Below are 16738 nucleotides of genomic sequence, written 5' to 3'. Positions count from 1 at the left end.
GTCATGGAGTACGAGGACCAGAGATGCCTAGGTCTTTTCCTCCTGGAGCTCAAGAGGCGCCGAACTGCACTACTACAAAACAGGAGGCTAGCTCATCCAGAAGGACACACATAGAGAGCACTGGCAGACTTCTTCTACAAAGCCGACCCTACTGGCACTACCAGTCTAGCAGAGACAGAGCCACCCCGCCAGACACCTTACAAGCCACGCCATGGAGTCACATTAGATAGAACCATTTCCCTTCGTCGAGCACGACAACCCCGTCTACCAAGACCACGTCTGAGAAGGCCACACCACAGTCAGATCAGAGACATTATCACGAGACACCGAAGACTCACCACCAGGCATATCAGTGAAGTAGCTAGGGACCGCATAATAGCTGAGATCATGTGCAGATTCTTGAGATCAACTACAGCCCATAGTCTCCACCACACTTTTTGTGCATGGCTCTATTAGATCTCGTTCTCCTTTCCTTTCCTTTTCTTTTCTATTGATGGAACATCACTACACATGGTTCAACCCTAGTATAGTCCCCACCGTATAGTTGTTTTCACTATTGTTTCATAGGCCACCCACTTATTTGTAATGTTATCTTTACCTTACTTATGAGATGACATTAGACATGGATGTACTCTCGATTTTGTCTCATACGCCACATTGGCCTTATGTAGATATTAATATATATTTCTTTCTTCTTTCTTTCTTTCTTTTTCTCTCTTTGTGTTTCTATTCCTTCTTCCGTTGTGTGTCACAAGGACGTGAAATTTTTGATATGCGTTAATCTTGCTACTAACATTTGATTAACTTAATAATCAAATGTGCAAGATTGCGAAGCACAAATGATGCACATGGCAATTATTTCATGGTTGATGGCCAAAGATCCTAAGGATGCAATCGGTGTCAAAGGAAAAAGTTGTGAAAAGTTATGCCAATTGGGATCTGATTGTCAACTGGTGTCACTTTTGACCCTAGGACAATTGTTTGGTCATTAAGTGTCAATGGTGACACTAGGGACTACGAATTAATTAATTAACTAATTAATGCGAGTCTAAGGGTCAACAAAGGTTGGGGACAAATTTGGGATTAAAAGGATACCACTTGGCACAAATACCCATGCAACTAAGAACAACGTCTTTTGGGACGGTGGAGGCTGTTTTCAGTTCATTCAGCTGAGAGATAGGAACGAGCAACTATGGGTCAGTTTTCTGCACCGAAAACAGCCATTGGAGGTAGGCAACAGCTGCCAAGAGGGCCCAAGAACCAGGCAACTGCATTTAATGCAGCAGATACACCAGGCAACAGCAACTTGAATCAAGCGACAGCATTCTTGTGCTCCTTGGACAGCAGGCCACAACTCCAATCACAGATTTGACTGGGCAGCAATTAGCTTTGCCATTTTCCCATGTGGGAATTCTCTCATATGTATTCTCTCACCTTCTCCAGCTCATTCTTAGTTTATCTCATCATTTACTAGCCATTTCAATTTACGGGCCTGATCTAGTGGAGTTTTCATGCTTCTATACTTTTTTCTCCACATCTTCTCCAGCAGCTGCCGCACAATCTACCTTGGTGTCACCAGCTCCTCCAGCCCCTATCACCGTCAACACTAGCCTGTGGTTTTGCTGTTCCAACTGACACCTAACTATGACAGGTCATTTTGAGGTTTAAGCGCTTTTCTACATCATCCTCTCCTCCATTGGTGGTGTCTACACCATCTCCTCCAGCAGCTGCCATGCAATCTGCCCTGGTGTTACCAGCTCCTTGAGCCCCTATCACCATCAATACCAACCTATGATTTTGCTGTTCCAGGTGACACCTGACTGTAGCAGGTCATTTTGAGGTTTCAGCACTTTTCTACATCATCCTCTCCTCCAACTAGTGGTTACTGCACTTGAGAACTGTCTCCGATGGATGACATACATCATCTCCCTTGGCCCACTCCCACGAAAGTCATTTATCAGATTCTACTCTTTTTCATATTTTGCATTTTGTGCTTTGTGTTTTTGTCTGAGTTATTGTGCTTTAGGCATGTTCATACATTCTGTGTTTTCTCAGCACTAGCATATCTCCTCATGCTCCTCAAGCATCAAAGTCAGGCGGCAATTGGGAATCTCATGTATGGGCTGCAGGAGGACACCTATCCACATTTTATTGCGTTTGAATGCAATCACGAGAAAAACGGCATATCTCAGATCTGTTCACAGCAGTTTGTAGCAAGGAACCCACCAGAGTGCAAAGATGCATAGCCTACACCTTACAAGCTACTCCATTATCCTAAGCGCCACTCGCAGGGGCAGTCTTCTGAATGTCTGCAAGACTGGCTATCAGTGTGCAATTCTCAGCTGGAATAGTAAGATTAGCTGATAATCTGTCATCCTGAGACAGGCTTGAACTTGAGGTCCATGAGACATCATCCACATTGTTGTCAGGTATGATTGCTCATTCTAATTCGCATGGAAGAAACCCAAAAATTCAAGAATCATGATAGCCTTGAGTAATGGGATAGACTGAACTAGAGGGAATTGGGCTGCATGTAAGGATGCTCTCCTTCACTGTAAAAGAGTCTAAACCAAATGATGAACAGGTCCCAGATGTCAATAAGAGAACCACAAACAAAAGAACATGGAACTTCTTAAACTAGTGCTGAAAACCAAAAGAACACCCCTCATAAACGTTGATGGCTCACCTTGCTTAATTGACCTTTGGTGAATAACTCAGGACGTTGCAAAGGTAGCATTACAAGTTCACGCAAAGCTTCTTTTACATTGTCAAGAGCTCCAACATGATTAAAAGTCACACCTAATTCTTCTGGTGGTATGACCTCTGACAGCAAAATTTTCTCAAACTCATTGTCGCAAACAACATCCTGTCAGCATTTCCAACACAGACTATTATAAGAACCCATCATGCTGATTTTCTTAAATATACTAACATACCAAACACAGCATGGTCGAAAACTTGCAATAGATATGAAGCTCCCACATCTTAAGACACTTTGATCACTAAGATCTTGTTGGTAAGACATTAAACAACTCATAATTATCTTCGTACAGATTTGTACACCTCAATTCACTACAGAATACCAGCAGTACAAAGAAAGCTTCCATATATTGAAATATGTTTGGACAATGTTGTAAAAACATTCAACTGTTGAGCCTCCTTTACAGCTGAACACTTCCCACTCGAGAAATTTAAGTTACCTCTCTTCTATAGTTCTATGAGTTTGTTAAGACAGAAGTTTCCAGATTGCTGTTGCTACTTCCGTGGCAAGACCGTGACATGTTACAATCCCATATCATCCAAAACAGGTATGAATCCACGGGGTCTTGATTTTAGGTCAAATGTTACATCACTATTGGTACACTAATCACAAGTTACAATCATATATCCACCAAGACATCAATGAGCTCACCACTTGACTGAGCAGGTACATTGCTCCTACTTCACATATGAGGCAGTCCCCCAAATCATTTACTTTTCATCAAACAAGATAAATACAAGGTTGTAAGTGTATAATAACTAAGGCATGAGCAAATCCAGACATTAACTTTGTTTTTCAGTAAACTGCCCAGATGACCATTGGTAGCTGAGTGCTGTGTTAATATCAATCAAGACATGAGTGCCAATTTGACCCTAAAAGATTAGACTCTGGAGAATCAGATATCATCCTTATGATTCATCCTTTACGGTTTATAGGTACCCGAAGTTCATGGGGCACCTCATTCATTTCACTTGTTTTTCTTCTGGAACCATAGGGATTGTGTCTTCTGTTTAGTTTTTGGTCAAGTTCATACACTATCCTTCTTGTAGTAACTCAGGTTCTCTCTCCTTTACAAGAAATCCTTGAATAGATTTCAGTCATTTTCAAGCCATGGTGAAGAGCTGCCATGTTTTTGTTGTTATATACCCTAATTTATAGTAGAAATTAGAACTTATCACAAACCTCAGGTCCCATGCCAAGAAATTGAAGTCTTAGAACTTGGAATCAACAAGTGGAATCCAAGGAATTTCAAGATATTTCAAGAAGCCAACCACCCCAATTGGATTTGGGGGTTCATTTTGACCAACCCAAGGGTCAATTAGAGGCCAATCCCCTATTAGATCAAGGGGCAAATCAAATTGAAGCCATACTAGTCATTTTTGACAGCAATTAGCATTGGAAACTGAAGGAAAATGGAGCTAAATCTTAGTGTGCTTCATCCAATTCTAATTAGAGCTAAAGAAATACCGCAACAGGCACCAATTTTTGGGGCCAATTGAATGTCCAATGTCCAAGATTGATTGATGACATTTGCATTTCAATTTATATGAATTTTATGCTTGCTGTAATTAGTGCTTAATCACATGATTTACCACCCTTACCGAGGAGGAAGGCTGGTTTCATTTGAGAGGAAGAAAAAGAGCTACAGCCACAATTTTCCCAACCATTGGTGATCAGCCCAACCATTGAAGGCTGTCAAAGAGCTGCCATCAATTGATCAGGAGACCATTGGAGGCAGGTGGCAAGCCGCTATAGGCCGTCTACACACAGATTACAGCAATTTTGGGGCCCACAAGGGCAGGCAACTGCATATCGAGCTCCTATTGATGACGGACTGCAATCATTTAAGAAAATTTGAGCACTTTCTTGCAATCGAATTCAGAGATTTCTCTCTCCTCATCTTCCTCTCTCATCTAAAGAAATCTCTCAATACATATTGGCCATTTCCAAGCCCTAATGAAAAGTAGTTTTGTTTTTGTTGTTGTAAACCCTAATTTATAGCAAAACTAGGGTTTATCAACCACCTCGAGTCCAATGCCAAAAGATTGAAGGCTTACAACACCTAAATTGCCATGGATTTCAAGAAGCCAACCATCCCAATTGGATTTGGGCTCATTTTGACCAAGCCAAGGGTCAATTAGAATCCCCTATTCAATCAAGGGGCAAATCAAATTGAAGCCTTGCTAGTTATTTTCGACAGCAAGTAGCATTGGAAATTGAAGGAGATTGGAACCAAATCTCACAGTGCTTCATCCTATTCTAATAGAAGTTCAAGTAATACCATAAGGGGTGCCAATTTCTTGGGACAACTAGGTGTCCAATGCCCAAGATGGACCGGCAACATTTGTATTTCAGCTTATGTGAATTGTATGCTTGCTACAATTAGTGCTTAATCAAGTGATTTACTACCCTTGGCAAGAAGGAAGGTTGATTTCAAGGTTCCCTTACAAGGATTTGAACCCAAATAGCACGGGTAAAAGCTAGGCATAAGCAATATGTGCACATGTTGTTTGACTATGATACCACCAATGCCGAGATTTGTGCATGCCCCAAACATTATTGGCATTGGTGACTAGCCAATGGTGGTCCTTAATTACAAGATGGTATACTTGATTAGCCGAAACCTTTTCCAGCTAGAGTCAACCTACAAGGTCCCAATCTTGCCAAGGTCGATCAAGAACAAGGGTAGGGAAGGGATCTCTAGGCTGCAATGTCGTCAAAAGATGGTCCCACAAGTCTGTGTAACCTTGAGGAATGCGAAAAAACCTCCTTGCAATGTTGAAAGACATCAACCCCCGGCGAGTCACTACAGTGGCATCAAAAACAAAGATAAGCCTAGCCATGCCAGGTTTAGGGCGAGCCTCTTCCTTCCCATCCCAAAAAATCAGCTTGGACACTGCCAAAAATTCCATCTCAAAAGAGTTAACGACCAAACAATTCCTTGCAGGGCACCACTCGGCCTTGTGAAGGACCAACTTCCACAAGCACATGAGCTAGGCGAGTACAAAGGAAGAGGATGAGGAAAAGGAGGCATGCACATTAAAAACTCGCCACCACAAACCACGAATGGTTGTGTTACCATGAACCACGTCCCACTCTTCTAAAAAGAGCTGGGCAACAAAGACCCGAGGATGTTGGTCAATGCACACGGCACAAAAGAGAGACCACCAAAGACCAACCATGCGAGTTACGAGTATATGCATCTTAAATAGCCCCACCACCCATACTGTTAATTTAAGAGTGCAAGCATGGCTCCAAAAGATTCACAAAATACTTGCATATAAAGTATTCTTCTTCCATACCATAAAGCCAATGTGCCCAGTAAGAACCCTCAAGCTGGAAGCAATCCAAGCCAAAGGCAGCAAAAAATATGTGAGTGTGGAAGCATAATGGACTATGTCAGTTTAAGGTAAACAAAGAAAAGCCAAGCCTGGGATTTCAAGCACAAAAACTTCGCCTCCAATTTCAAAGAAACCCATCGCAACAACTACATGGGCTGAACATTGACGCCCAGGGGGTAACCCAAATGCCGCATGACATTTCCACAGGGGATTGCCATCCCTTGCCATTGCAAAGACTAAAGATCCAGTTCAATACAACTAATGAAGGACAATTTGGCTACGTTAACACAATGACCAAAGGCTCGTCGAAAAAGTTTCCATACATCCAAAGCCGTATGGAGGTTCTCTTATTCTCCTTTGAGAAAAATGAATGTCTCATCTGCTAGTGATTGGCCACCAAAATGTGTTGAGTTTTACTCACGCCTACGCTCATAGAGGAGTGTCCGTGATCTCCAGTAGGACACCGGCACTTTTTACTCTCCGTACGAGAGGTTTCTTACCCCATATTTATTCCCTTTATTTTATGTGCCTATGTTAGACAGTTTTGGACACTTATCAAACCCTCTTAGAGGTATTGGGGAGATTGTGCTCACAAACATTGATGGCTCTATTCTCCACCTACAGGATGCCTTTTTGTACCAGGTATAAAGAAGAATTTGTTATCTATCTCTCCTTTGGTACGATGTGTTTTACAAGCTACCTTTGATGATAACAAATGCATGGTGAGAGATAACAAATACATGACTTTGGTCTTGACTGGCACTCTATGTCATGGGTTATATGAGTTGGATGCTCTTTCAATTGATCCATCGGCCTATTAGTGTCCACTCTTACTCCTATGTTACAGACGGAGTTATAGCATACTTGCATGGGGCATGTAAACTATGGCAACTTGATGCTTTTACAACGTATACACATGCTTGATGGATTACCTCTCTTATAGAGACCTCCTGAGCATTTATACTAGGCATGTATTTTGGGAAAAATGCATTAGTTTTTCTTTCCCCGTGATGTTGCTTTTAGAGCCACAGTCAGGTTACAGATAGTGCACTCAAATGTATGTGGCCCTATGCACACAAAGTCATTGGATGGCTGTTACTATTTTGTGACTTTTATTAATGACTTTACTCAATTTGGCTGGGTCTACTCTTTAGTGAAAAAGTCAAAAGTATATGATGGATTTTCTGCTTTTCTAGCACTTGTTGAAAACCAATCTGGCTACAAGGTGAAGACTCTTTGTTCGAACGGACGGGGGCAATACATGTCCTCTATGCTGAATTGTTTCTTGAAGCAGAAAGGCATTGTTCATCAGTACATTGCTGCTTATACTCCACAGTAAAATGTGGTTGCAGAGAGAAAAAACCGGTCACTCATGCAGATTGCCAAATGTATACTAAAAGCAAAGAGCTTGCAATACAGTTTTTCGATGGAAGCAATTATGTGTGCTTGCTCTGTTTTGAATAGATGCCTCACCAAAGCATTAAGAATTATCGCCTTTTGAGGCTTGGAACAGCCGGAAACCATCTATTGGGCACTTTTGTACTTTCGGGTGTCTTGCATATACTTACATTTCCAAAGTACTTAGAAAAAATTTCAATGACAAGGCTGTCAAATGCATTTTTATAGGGTACTGCAGTCAGAGCAAATGATATAGATTATATGATCCTATCTCTAAAAAGGTATTTGTCAATAAGGATGTAGCTTTCGATGAAAAATCAGAATTATCCGCTGTTGGTTTAGACACACATCAAGCTGCCAGTGATGTATTTGAGGGGCTACTGTCCCTTTCATTTGGTGATTCAGCTAGAGTTTCAGCAAGTGAACTTAATGTTCAGCTAGCTGCTCCACTGGATAATGCAGAAAATCAGCCCATGGCTGATCAGAATATTCAGCAAAGTACTGAATCTGAAATTCAGCAAGAGCTTGTACACAGTTAGGAGGCTAGACAAATGCCTAGATGGTATTTATAACTATGAAAGGTAGTCATTTGGATCATAATACGAGGGAGTTTCGAAAACGGGGGAAATAGAAACAGGAAAAATCGGAGTTTCGGCCAAATTTTGGAAACGGGGAAACGGTGTTTTGGATTGTACACTAAAATAAATACAGTATTATGTGGGTATGTAAATATATCAATGCCTACAACAACATGTACCCAAATTTCATACAAAACTTTTCAGTCCATGTCATATGACTGAAATCATGATTCATTACACATGTCACAACTCACGAGTGAAGATTGAAGAGTCAAGACTTAATGGTTGAAACTTAAGACAGCTTAACACAATTAAGACTCCATTTTCAAAACTTAAGGCAACAAATGAATTATAATTTATGACTCATGAATCATCTATGATCTATGCAAGTTCAGTTTGATTCCATCATTAAGAATCAAACATGGGATTTAGTGTCTTTCCCTATTGGGAAGAAAGCTATTGAAACAAAATGAGTCTACAAGCTGAAAAGGAATGCAGATGGATCCATTGACAAATATAAAGCCAGGCTTGTAGCCAAGGGCTATCCACAGAAGAAAGGCATTGACTATGAGGAGACATTTGCTCCTACCTCCGGAATGATTACCATCAGGTCTATGGTTGCCTTGGCTGCCCATTATGGATGGACCATGCATCAGCTAGATATAAAGACTGATTTTTACATGGGGAACTTCGTGAAGAAGTATATATATAGCAGCCCATTGATTTTGCACTTGAGGGATCGGAACACTTGGTTTGTAAGCTAAAAAAAGCCTTTATATGACTTCAAATAAGCTCCTTGAGCTTGGTACGCAAAGATTGATGCCTTTTTCCTCAGCCAAGGGTTCATAAGCAGCTCATCAGAGTCTACTCTTTACATATGTAAAGAGGGATCACCCATGCTGATCATTTGTCTATATGTCGATGACCTTTTGCTTAGAGGAATACATGCTGATCAGATTTCAGAATTCAAACAAAATTTACGGCAACCTTTTGAGATGTCAGATTTGGGATATTTGCACTATTACTTGGATTTGCAGTTCATTCATGATGCTAGAGGCATTGGTTTATCACAATCAAGATAAATTGGTAAACTTCTTGAGAGGTTTGGCTTACAGGATTACAAGCCAACGAGTACACCAATGGAACTTGGACTGAAGTTGTCATTGCATGATGACAATGACTTGTTTGTCATACACACACATTGTCCAACACACTTGGATGCCTTATCTACCTATGCAACACCATGCCCGACATATAGTTTGCAGTTTCAGTCCTCAAAAGATATATGCATCATCCATGCATGTCACATTGGCAAGAAGTTGGGCGTGTTTTCCGTTACTTGTAGGGTACTAGGACTATTAGTTTGCTTTATGCCAAGGGGGGACCACTGTACTTACAAGCTTACAGTGATTTTGATTGGGCTGGTGATTATGATTCTCGTCACTCCACTAGTAACAATTGTTTCTTTCTTCGCTCATCTTGCATTTCTTAGCTTTGCAAAAAATAGTCCATTGTTGCCACATCGTCATGTGAAGCTGAATACAAGGCAGCTTTCTCTACCACAGTTGAATGTGTATGGCTTAGATGCTTGCTAGCTGATCTGGATGCATCTCTCACGGAGCCTACTCCTTTGTACATGGACAGTCAGAGTGCCATTGCAATGGCACGAAACCTAGTGTTTCATGCACACACGAAACACATTGAGATCCATTATCACTTTACCAAAGAGAGGCTACATGCCGGAGATATCAGACTTGTCTATTGTCCTACTACCAGTAATGTGGCAGACATCTTCACCAAAGCTCTTCCTTGTGACCAATTTGCAGCATTTCACAATGCTTTAAATTTGATCTCCTTCGGTGGCAAATGACCCTTGTATTTTGATCACTCTTCGCTCCAAGGGGATTTGTTGGGTTTTAGTCACACCTACGCTCATAGAGCAGTATCGTTGATCGCCAGTAAGACACTGGGGCACTTTTTACTCTTCGTACGAGAGGTTTTTTCCCCCAGTTTTATTCCCGTTATTTTACGTGCCTATATTATATAGTTTTAGGCACTTATTGTGTTTCACACACTTCAGGTGCGAACACCCTCTTACAACCCTAAGATTTAAGGGTTGTACTTTGTACTTGCACCTTACACTTCAGTCTATTGCATTGGGTGTCGTGATTTCACTCTCCACACTATCTACTTCACTCTCAGTTGAGCTTCGATCCACTCCTGTTTCACAAAATATTCACCCAAGGGAAGAGAGAGACCAGTCAGTTGTACTTTGGTCACAAACTGAGAAAGCATGGAAAGGACCGAATGGGTTGCTAGGGTAAGGAACAAGGGGCTCATAGGGTAACCCTATCTCACTAATCACACAATACTCCACCATTCAACATGATCCGTGAAAAGGCATCCAAGTTGACTGTGTATATCAGACGAACCATGACACTAGCCTTCCTCCTCCGATAGGGTGATACTAACCTAGTTTAACACTAATTACACCAAGTATTTAATTCATATAAATTAAAATAGACACTTTACCACCATAATCTTGGACAGTGGACAACCTGTTGGCCCCAAAATTACACCTCTTGCAATATTCCTTTAGCATTTATTGCAAATGCATGGAACACTACTAAGATTCTTCGATCCCGTCTACTTATCCAACTGTCTCTTGCTGCCAAAACTAACTAGCAAGCCGTCAAACCTATTTGGCCCTTGGTTTACGTGGGGAATTGACCTTCACCCTACTCCTTGCAAGACAAATTCGGCCCGAAATTCACATTGGCTAGCTAGCCTTTTGAATCTTCCTTAAATTCTTTAATTTTCATTGCTGAAATTCGAGTCATAGGCCTAGAATTTTAGTCCACATCTCGAGGTGGCTGCCAAACCCTAATTTTTGTTGTAATAGTTCAAACTACTGTAGAGATATTTCCATATCTGCACTTCTAATGACTCAAAACTATTGGAAAATGTTGAGGCAGTCGAGAAATGGCTATAGGATGAGAAAGTGCCAAATAGAGAGATATTTTAGGCTTCCATCATGAGAAAATGAAAAAAATCAGTTGCTACTTTGTCTAGACAGCCATGAAAGCTATCTCCTTTGATGAAATACGCCGGATATGATGTTGCTTGGCTAAAACAACCCTCAAACTACTATCACCTACTATTGTAGTCTCTTCAAGGCTTATTATCTACTCTTGGAGGATTTCTCACTGGATGGAAATGGTCTGTCAATTGTTGTAGCAGCTATCGCAACCTTCTACACGTCCCTCTCAGCTTGCACAAGGCTTGAATCTCTCACTCTCTCTCTCTCTCTCTCTCTCTCTCTCTCTCTCTCTCTCTCTCTCTCTCAACCTCAATATTCTGAGAATTAATTTAATAATTATTCCAGTGTCCAAAAAAGATAATTATATCAGCCAATAATTAAATTGACTAGGCTAATTTTCCTCAAAATAGCACAATTGATTAACTTCTAATCAAATGCTAACCAAGGCAATAAATTTCACGTCCTTGTGATAGAAATATGGACATCGAAACCCATAACATGCGTGAGCTCTGCCAAAAAAGACCAATCCAAATAATCAAAAGCCTTTTCAAGATCCAATTAAATCAACACGACTTCCTCCTTGAAATGCTTTGCATACTCAATGGCTAGTTGAACATTCAATACATTATGCAAGATGTTCAAGCACTTCATAATGTTGGGTGTAAAGCCCCTTCGTCTCTGTATAAAGCTATATGGATGTGAACACACCCTTATTTGTACCCTAACACATAAATACATTCTTTATTCTTTGTGTACCATCACAATCTGGTACACCCATCTTTGCGTTCACTCACAACATTGCTGCTCCATCTCTGTCTCGCACTCCCATTCCCCACTCTTTTCTTCAAACAGGTATCAAAGTTGCGCATAGCTCAAGTCTGCACAGTTCCCGAAGTCTGTGCATGTCAATTTTAACTCATCCGCGCGAAGAAATGTCAAGTCGAGCTAGCGACAAGTCAGGAGACTGTTTCTAGACTGAGCGACAGGTCAAGCGCATGCAACAGCAACCCACGTAAGAAAACACAGCTCAAGTCAGTCAGTTGCAGGCAAAGCAAGTCACACACATGCAAAATCGGCGCATACAAATGAGTGAACACATCAACGGTTACGCACGACACGTTTTTCATTGCACATTCGTTTTTTTAATAAATTTTCTGGCAAGCAAACCCCCTGACCACTAACCGGGCTTCACACATATAAGCAGAGTTCAGAGATTTGTGAAATGTTGTACTCGAAGTTTAGGCCTTTTCCCACATTTGATGCAGTTTATGCATTACAGTGACATTTGACCTAGACATTGCAAACACTGTGCACATTGGGTTTGGAAAATTTGGGGCTTCTCATGTATCAATGAAACCTTGCGTACATTTGGACCTAAGAAATCATTTGTAGCTAAGCCGAATTTACTAACATTGCTGTACATTTGGACCTAAGAAATTTGGGACTTTTGCAAAATTTATGACATTTTGCTAAATTTGCTCGTTTTTTAAAATTTTCTAGCAAGCAAACCCCCTGACCACTAACCAGGCTTCACGCATATAAGCAGAGTTCAAAGATTTGTGAAATGTTGTACTCGAAGTTTGGGCCTTTTTCCCAAATTTGATGCAGTTCATGCATTACAGTGACATTTGACCTAGACATTGCAAACATTGTGCACATTGGGTTTGGAAAATTTGGGGCTTCTCATGTATCAATGAAATCTTGCTTAGCTAAGCCATTGCTGTACATTTGGACCTAAGAAATTTGGGGCTTTTGCAAAATTTGCTCGTTTTATGCTGTCGAGATCACGTATTAATTTCTTTCTTGCTAAATTTGGTCATTGAAATTTTGGGGCTTTTGCTCAAATTTGTGGGTTTCCGTGAAATTCATGTGTGAAATGCTCTCAAGAACATGTATTAATGCAATTGGGGGAGATTGATCAACGAAATTTTGGGGCTTTTGCTAGAATTTGTGGATTTTGGAAAAATTGATGTGTGAAATGCACTTCCGAGATATTTCTGCCGCAATCTTGGTGCAATTAGTAGTGTAATTTGAGTCTTTTATCTCCCACTTGTGAGGATTTGGAGGAATTGCAGAGAATTTTCGGTATTTTTGTGTATCAGAAGTTCATTTAGACACATATGTATGTAATATACATGTTAAGCAGCTCCTATTGAATTGATGTATTGCGGAATTGATCATTTGCAGATCTGGGATTGTTGCAGATGTGATTTTTTATTGACATTGCTCAAGTGGGAGTCTCTTGGTGGTGATGTGTGCATGTAATGTATGCTGAAATTTCAGTTATATTGCTGAAAGTCATCCTTTCTACTTCTGTACTTGTATTTGAGCACTATCAATAATACTGTGACACTAAATCTTGCTCTTATTTCCTTAATTTTTGAGCTGAAATTAGCTGAATATTCAGCTTGTTGTTTTCTGTTATAAATTACAGCATTTGTTTTTTATGCATTGTTGACAAATGGCCACTAATGCTTCTAGCAATAGTGACACTAGATCCCTCCTTCAAAAGGTTTGATGGCATTGGCTTTGATCTGTGGAAGGACAGGATGCAAGGCATTTTGTTTCTCAAAGACTGTGATGATGCTCTCTTGGAAACTAAGCGTACAACTATGGCAGATGAGGATTCGGCTAGACTCAACAAGAAGGCCATTGCATACATCAAAATGGTTGCATCTGATGATGTACTTATAGTCGTTAAGCATCTTGATATAGCGTATGCTGTATGGAAAAAGTTAATGGATACCTCTAAAAAAACAACTCCAGTACATCAAGTGTATCTCATGCGCAAGCTTGTGAACATGGAGTTGCATGAGTCTAATCCAACATTTGAGCATTTGAGTGCTATCACAAGGATTTTGAGTCGGTTTCAGGACTCTGGTCTATAGCCCTTGAATGATAAACTGAAGGCTATTTCCTTATTGATGACTTTACATGATAGATGGGAGGTTATGGTTGTTTCACTTAACAACAACATTGCTTCAACCTTTGATGGTGTTAGGGGCTTTATCCTCCATGAGGAGATTAGAAAAAAGTCCAGTGGAGAAAACACTCGTTCAACCTATCATCTTAGAGGTAGGTCAGAGAAGAGGTGTAATGCAACAAATAAAGGCAAAAGTAGGGGTAAAAGCAAGGGCAAACAACAAGATGTTATTTGCTATTAGTCTGGGCGTAAAGCCATAAAAAACCCCAATTGTCGGTATTACAAGAAAAAGCAAGAAAGAAAGAAACAACAGCCAAAGAAAAAGAAGGATGACAAGAAAGATGATGCTAGCTCTTCCTCAAAAGAAGTTGCGAAGGAAAATGTTGCAACTAGTGTGGTTATTGAAGAGGTCTATGACACTAGAAAGATACTTATTGGAGCCTCATGCACTGATATAGACATTATGGCAACAGCAGGTGATATGCACATCACCACAAAGGAGGTAATTGATACCTTACTTTCAACTCATGATCAGCTATTCCAATCATGAATGGTGCACAATGGTGTCTCTTTTCATATTACTCCCTCTTTGGAGTCATTTTCTGAATACACTACAACTTGGTTAGGCAAGGTTTCCTTGGGCAACAACTATGCATGTGAGATAGAGGGTGTAGGTATCATTCATTTGGTCCTTAAAAATGATCAAGGGCTGATTTTACAAGATCTTAGATATATACTTGGCATAAAGAAAAGTCTATTGTTAATTGGGCATCTTGATGCAAGAGGATATTTTACTACCTCTCTTGGTGGATCTTGGAAGGTCGACAAGGGCTCTATGCAAATTGTTAGGAGAAGAAAAGAGGAGACTTTGTATTATTTACATTGTAAAGAATTACCTGGCAAGTTCTTGATTGTGGTTGAAGTTCATTCACAGATGGAACTTTGGCACAAAAGACTTGGTCATATGAGCCAAAAAGACCTTCAGATTCTCTCATCTTAAGGGAGATTTGATGTAAAAGGCTCTGGTCTCGAATTTTGTAATGATTGCATATATGAAAAATATATGAAGTCTCCTTATTACACTAGTGTTGTTAAGGAGTCCAATGCTCTCGATTTAGTACAATCTGCATGTTAATTCGTATGGGGGTGGACGGTACTTTGTCACTTTTATTGATGATTTCAGTAGAAAGTCATGGATGTAAGTGTTAAAGAGAAAAAAGGAAGTGTTGGATGCTTTTAAAAGGTTTTATGCTTTCATTACCACACAAAAAGAACCTAAGTTAAAAGCTATAAGAATGGATACTGTGGGTGAGTATGTTTCTAATGAGTCCAAAAAGTTTTGTGAGATGCATGGTATTAAGAGGAAGTTGACAACCCCTTATAATCCTACATCAAATAGTAAGGTTGAAAGATATAATTGCACACTTTGTAAGAGTCAGATGCATGCTTTCCACACCTAATCTTCCACCATAGTTCTAGGGAGGGGCTCTTAAAACTGCATTTCATGTATGCCATCATTGTCCAAATCGTGCAATGCAAAATGGCATTCGTAAAGTGGTTCGGTCCGGCAAACTCGCTTCATATGACCATTTGCATGTCTTTGGTTGTGATGCCTTTATGCTTGTACCTCTAGATCAAAGAACCAAACTAGACATGAATTCCATTAAGGGCATCTTCATGGGATATGGAGATCAGGGAGAGATGGGTTATAGAGTTTGGCTTCCTCAAGGCAAGAAGATAATACGCAACCGAGATGTAGTATTTAATGAGGCAAAGTTATTGAAACATGCTACACAAGGTGACCTTGACAAAAAGAATATCAAAATTCAGCATGAATAGCCAGCCATTAGCTGAAGATTCTGTTCCTTTTGACGTTGAAAATGAGTAGCAACCCGTTGTGCTACAACCAGAAGATAACAAATAGATACACAAGATGGAATAGGACAATAAGAAGAACATGCTGAAAATAGGTTACAACAGCAAGAAAATGCTGAAAATCAAAAACCTAGTGATGATGTGCACGTACCTAAGGATGTAGGCCCATTACCTAACAATATAGATCATTGGATAAGAAGGTCTACACGCATCGGAAGGCAACCACAAAGGTTTCAGCCATCTTTGGATTGCATTTTGTTGACTAACGAGGATGAGCCTTTGACATTTAGACCGGCACCGTCATGTGAAAACAAGAGAAAGTGGAAGCTTGTTATGCAAAAACAGATGAAGTCTCAGTATGCAAATAACAGGAAGCTTCTACCTTTGCCCAAGGATAGGAAAGCTAAATGAGTTTACAAAGTGAAATGTATTGATGGAAAGTCCAAGTACAAGGCATAGTTGGTTGCTAAGGGCTATACACAGAAGGAAGGCATAGACTTCCACAAGGTCTTTTCACCAATGGTGAAGATGACTAGGCTCCCTGTTTTGTTTGCTCTCATTGCATCCTTGGATCAAATGGATGTGAAGAATGCTTTTTTTCATGGGGACCTGGATGAAGAGCTATACATGAAATAGCCAGAAGGTTTTGCTATTGCAGGAAAAGAGCATTTGGTTTGTAAGCTGAAATGCAGCTTATATGGGCTGAAACAAGCCCATAGACAAAGGTACAAAAAGTTTGATACCTTCATGCTCAACCATGGATTTAAACACTAATGGAGATCACTACTTACACACTAAAAAGGTTGATGATGAAAGTCTTAT

At 40.3% G+C, this 16738-nt stretch overlaps 1 protein-coding gene across 5 annotated transcripts in view; it reads right to left on the bottom strand.

Moving 5' to 3' along the window:
- LOC148027703 (uncharacterized) overlaps nt 1-16738 on the bottom strand; it is a 151840-nt gene that overhangs the window by 14329 nt on the left and 120773 nt on the right. For all 5 annotated transcript variants that reach the window (XM_087689405.1, XM_087689406.1, XM_087689407.1 and 2 more), the window contains one exon: nt 2687-2866. In XM_087689405.1, coding sequence (XP_087545531.1) covers nt 2687-2866 — 180 coding nt within the window. The remainder of the gene's footprint in view (nt 1-2686; nt 2867-16738) is intronic.

Source organism: Lygodium microphyllum, chromosome 12 (genome assembly GCF_053477565.2).
Source record: "Lygodium microphyllum isolate KBCC chromosome 12, Lygodium_microphyllum_v1.1.10, whole genome shotgun sequence".
NCBI classification, from domain to species: domain Eukaryota; kingdom Viridiplantae; phylum Streptophyta; class Polypodiopsida; order Schizaeales; family Lygodiaceae; genus Lygodium; species Lygodium microphyllum.
The sequence above is the reverse complement of the archived record's forward strand: the minus strand, read 5'-3'. Positions and strand labels throughout refer to the sequence as shown.